Source organism: Grammomys surdaster, unplaced genomic scaffold (genome assembly GCF_004785775.1).
Source record: "Grammomys surdaster isolate TR1022 unplaced genomic scaffold, NIH_TR_1.0 166, whole genome shotgun sequence".
NCBI lineage: Eukaryota > Metazoa > Chordata > Mammalia > Rodentia > Muridae > Grammomys > Grammomys surdaster.
In genome coordinates this window covers 141,227-143,750 of record NW_021604614.1, presented here as the reverse complement: position 1 = coordinate 143,750, position 2,524 = coordinate 141,227, and the positions used below count along the sequence as shown (strand labels likewise).

Below are 2,524 nucleotides of genomic sequence, written 5' to 3'. Positions count from 1 at the left end.
GGGAGGGAGGGGAGAAAGGAGAGAGGGAGGGAGGGGAGAGTCTGAGGGGACAGTCCCTCATGGGGAAGGCAGAATGGCCAGAACTCGAGGCTGCTAGTTATGTCATGTCCACCATCAGGAAGCAGAGAGAGAATCCTGGTGCCCAGCTCTCTTGGTCTTTTTTATTCAGTCCTCGATGCTAGCCTGTGGGATGGCACACCCTGACTCAAGGTGGCTCTCCCTGCCCCCCTTTAACCCATTCTAGAAACTCACACTCAGATAGTGCCAGAGGTTTGTTTCTATGATGATTCTAAATTCCGCCAAGTTGGCAGTCCAGATTCATAACCACATAGCCTCCCTTGCCTGTCTCGCCAGCCCGTTTGATTGGCCCCTCCCGCACCACGCCTGCTGTCCCCCTGCGCCCGCACCCCCATGTATGCTGACCTTAGTGTCATTTTTATGTTCTCATCCCCCCAGGGAGGTGGCTGTCGCTTCCTGCGTTACGACTGCAGAGTCTCCTCTCCAAGGAAGGGCTGGGCTCTCCTGCACCCTGGCCGCCTCACACACTACCATGAGGGGCTACCCACCACCTGGGGTACTCGATACATCATGGTGTCCTTTGTTGACCCCTGACACTCAACCAGTCTGCCAAACCTTCTCTGCCACTGTGCCTTGTTGGGCAACCTGGGTCGCCATTCTCAAAGAGAGGGGACCCTGCCCTTCTCGTCTTCTGAGTGTGTCTATGTGTCTGGGACGGAATGTGCTGGCCCCAACAGCCCTCAGGAGGTCCCTGGAGTCTTCCACTTTCCCACTGACCCCATGGACTCAGGGGGAGTGGACTTCTGAGGATCTCCTGCCTGATAAATTATTAAGCTTCCTCAGCCTCACTTTCAATAAAAGGATGTTTGTAACTGTTGAGTCCATGAGTCATATCTATAAAGACAGAGTCTCATGTAGCCCAGGCTGGCCTCCATCTATCTCACTGTAGGGATTGCAGTTGTGTCTCATGTCCACTTTATTTGGTGCTGGGGATCAAACCCAGAGTCCTGCAGAGTAGCAAGTGCGCTACCCACTAGGATGCACCTCCTCTTTTTAATTTAAAAGTCAATTATTTGTACACATGTGTGAACATTGTGCATGGGTGCAGGTGTCCACAGAGGACAGGGTGGTACCAGGTTCCACCAGATCTGGAGTCACAGGTAGTTGGGTTGAGAGCCTCCTGCTTGGGTGCTGGGAACTAAACTGGGGTTCTCTATAACCGCACCTAGCACTCAACCTCTGAGCCATCTCTCCAGTCCCTGCCCCTTTTATTACATTTATTAATTTAGCATGTTTGCGTGTGTGTACATGTGCATAACTCTGGGACTAGCCTCTTTCCTACCACGTGTGCTGGCTAGTTTATATCAACTTGACACAGAAGGACTTAGCTGAAAGAAGGGCACCTCAATTGAGAAAAATGCCTCCCTAAGATCTGGCTATAAGGCATTTTCTTAATTATTGATCAGTGGGGGATGGGGGAGACCCAGCCCATTGTGGGTAGAGGGCGTGACTATAGGCCACGGAGCCTCAAGACACATCTCCATGTTAATGAGATACCTAAAGGCCAGAGGGGCATAGCCAATTAAGGATTCCTTCCCAGACCCCCCCTCCCTGCAAAAGGTATTTAACCTCAGGCCTGCTCTGAGGAAACGGTGTGTGTGTGTGTGTGTGTGTGTGTGTGTGTGCAGTAAGCTATGGACTGCTTCTCTTTCATCGGCATCCACTGTGGGAACAATGGAGGTCTTCACCTATAGAGGTGCCGTCTAATCTCCCGCAGAAGACTTCTCTGTATTTCTAGCCATGAAGACCACCAACCCAGTCAAGACGACCATCCCCACAGGACACCCACTGGCACTGGTGTGGGGAGAGTACAGTCAAATTTTCCGCATCTGCCTCTCTCCATGGGGGTGGGTGGGGGGAGGGGACGGACTTGGGACCCACATCAACCCAACACTCCTCAACTCTTTGGTAAAAGATTTATTTTGGAGCTGCAGGGATAGCTCAGCCATTACAAAATTATATATTATTCTCCCTGAGAACCTAAGTTTGATTCCTAGCACCCGAGTCAGACAGCTCACCACCATCTGTAACTTTCAGCCTGTGGTCTCCAAGGGCACCTCCATTTACCCTCCTACCACGCACAACACACATGATAAAAATTTAAAAATAATAGTTTTGCAAACTATTTTTTATTTGTAAGTGTGTGCACTCATGCATGCATGTATGTGTGCACACATATGCATGCACGTGTTCAAGAACAAACAGGAGACCGTGGAGGCCAGGCACAGGCATCACGCCCCCCGGCGCTGGATGGTTGTGAGACACTTTACATGGGTACGGGAATTGAACTTAGGTACTCTGCAAGAATAGTTAAGCGCTCATAACTGCTGAGCCATCTCTCCAGATTCTCTCTATTCACCCCCTTTCCTTTCTCTCTCTCTCTCTTTCTTTCTTTCTTTCTTTCTTTCTTTCTTTCTTTCTTTCTTTCTTTCTTTCTTTCTTTCTT

At 50.1% G+C, this 2,524-nt stretch overlaps 2 protein-coding genes across 2 annotated transcripts in view; both read left to right on the top strand.

The window, feature by feature from the left end:
• Plod3 (procollagen-lysine,2-oxoglutarate 5-dioxygenase 3) overlaps positions 1–895 on the top strand; it is a 10,062-nt gene extending 9,167 nt beyond the window's left edge. The window contains exon 19 of the mRNA XM_028766086.1: positions 457–895. Coding sequence (XP_028621919.1) covers positions 457–612 — 156 coding nt within the window. The 3' untranslated portion in view covers positions 613–895. The remainder of the gene's footprint in view (positions 1–456) is intronic.
• Positions 896–1,818: 923 nt separating this feature from the next.
• LOC114619974 (2-acylglycerol O-acyltransferase 2-A-like) overlaps positions 1,819–2,524 on the top strand; it is a 3,382-nt gene continuing 2,676 nt past the window's right edge. Inside the window, exon 1 of the mRNA XM_028765931.1 lies at positions 1,819–1,875. Coding sequence (XP_028621764.1) covers positions 1,819–1,875 — 57 coding nt within the window. The remainder of the gene's footprint in view (positions 1,876–2,524) is intronic.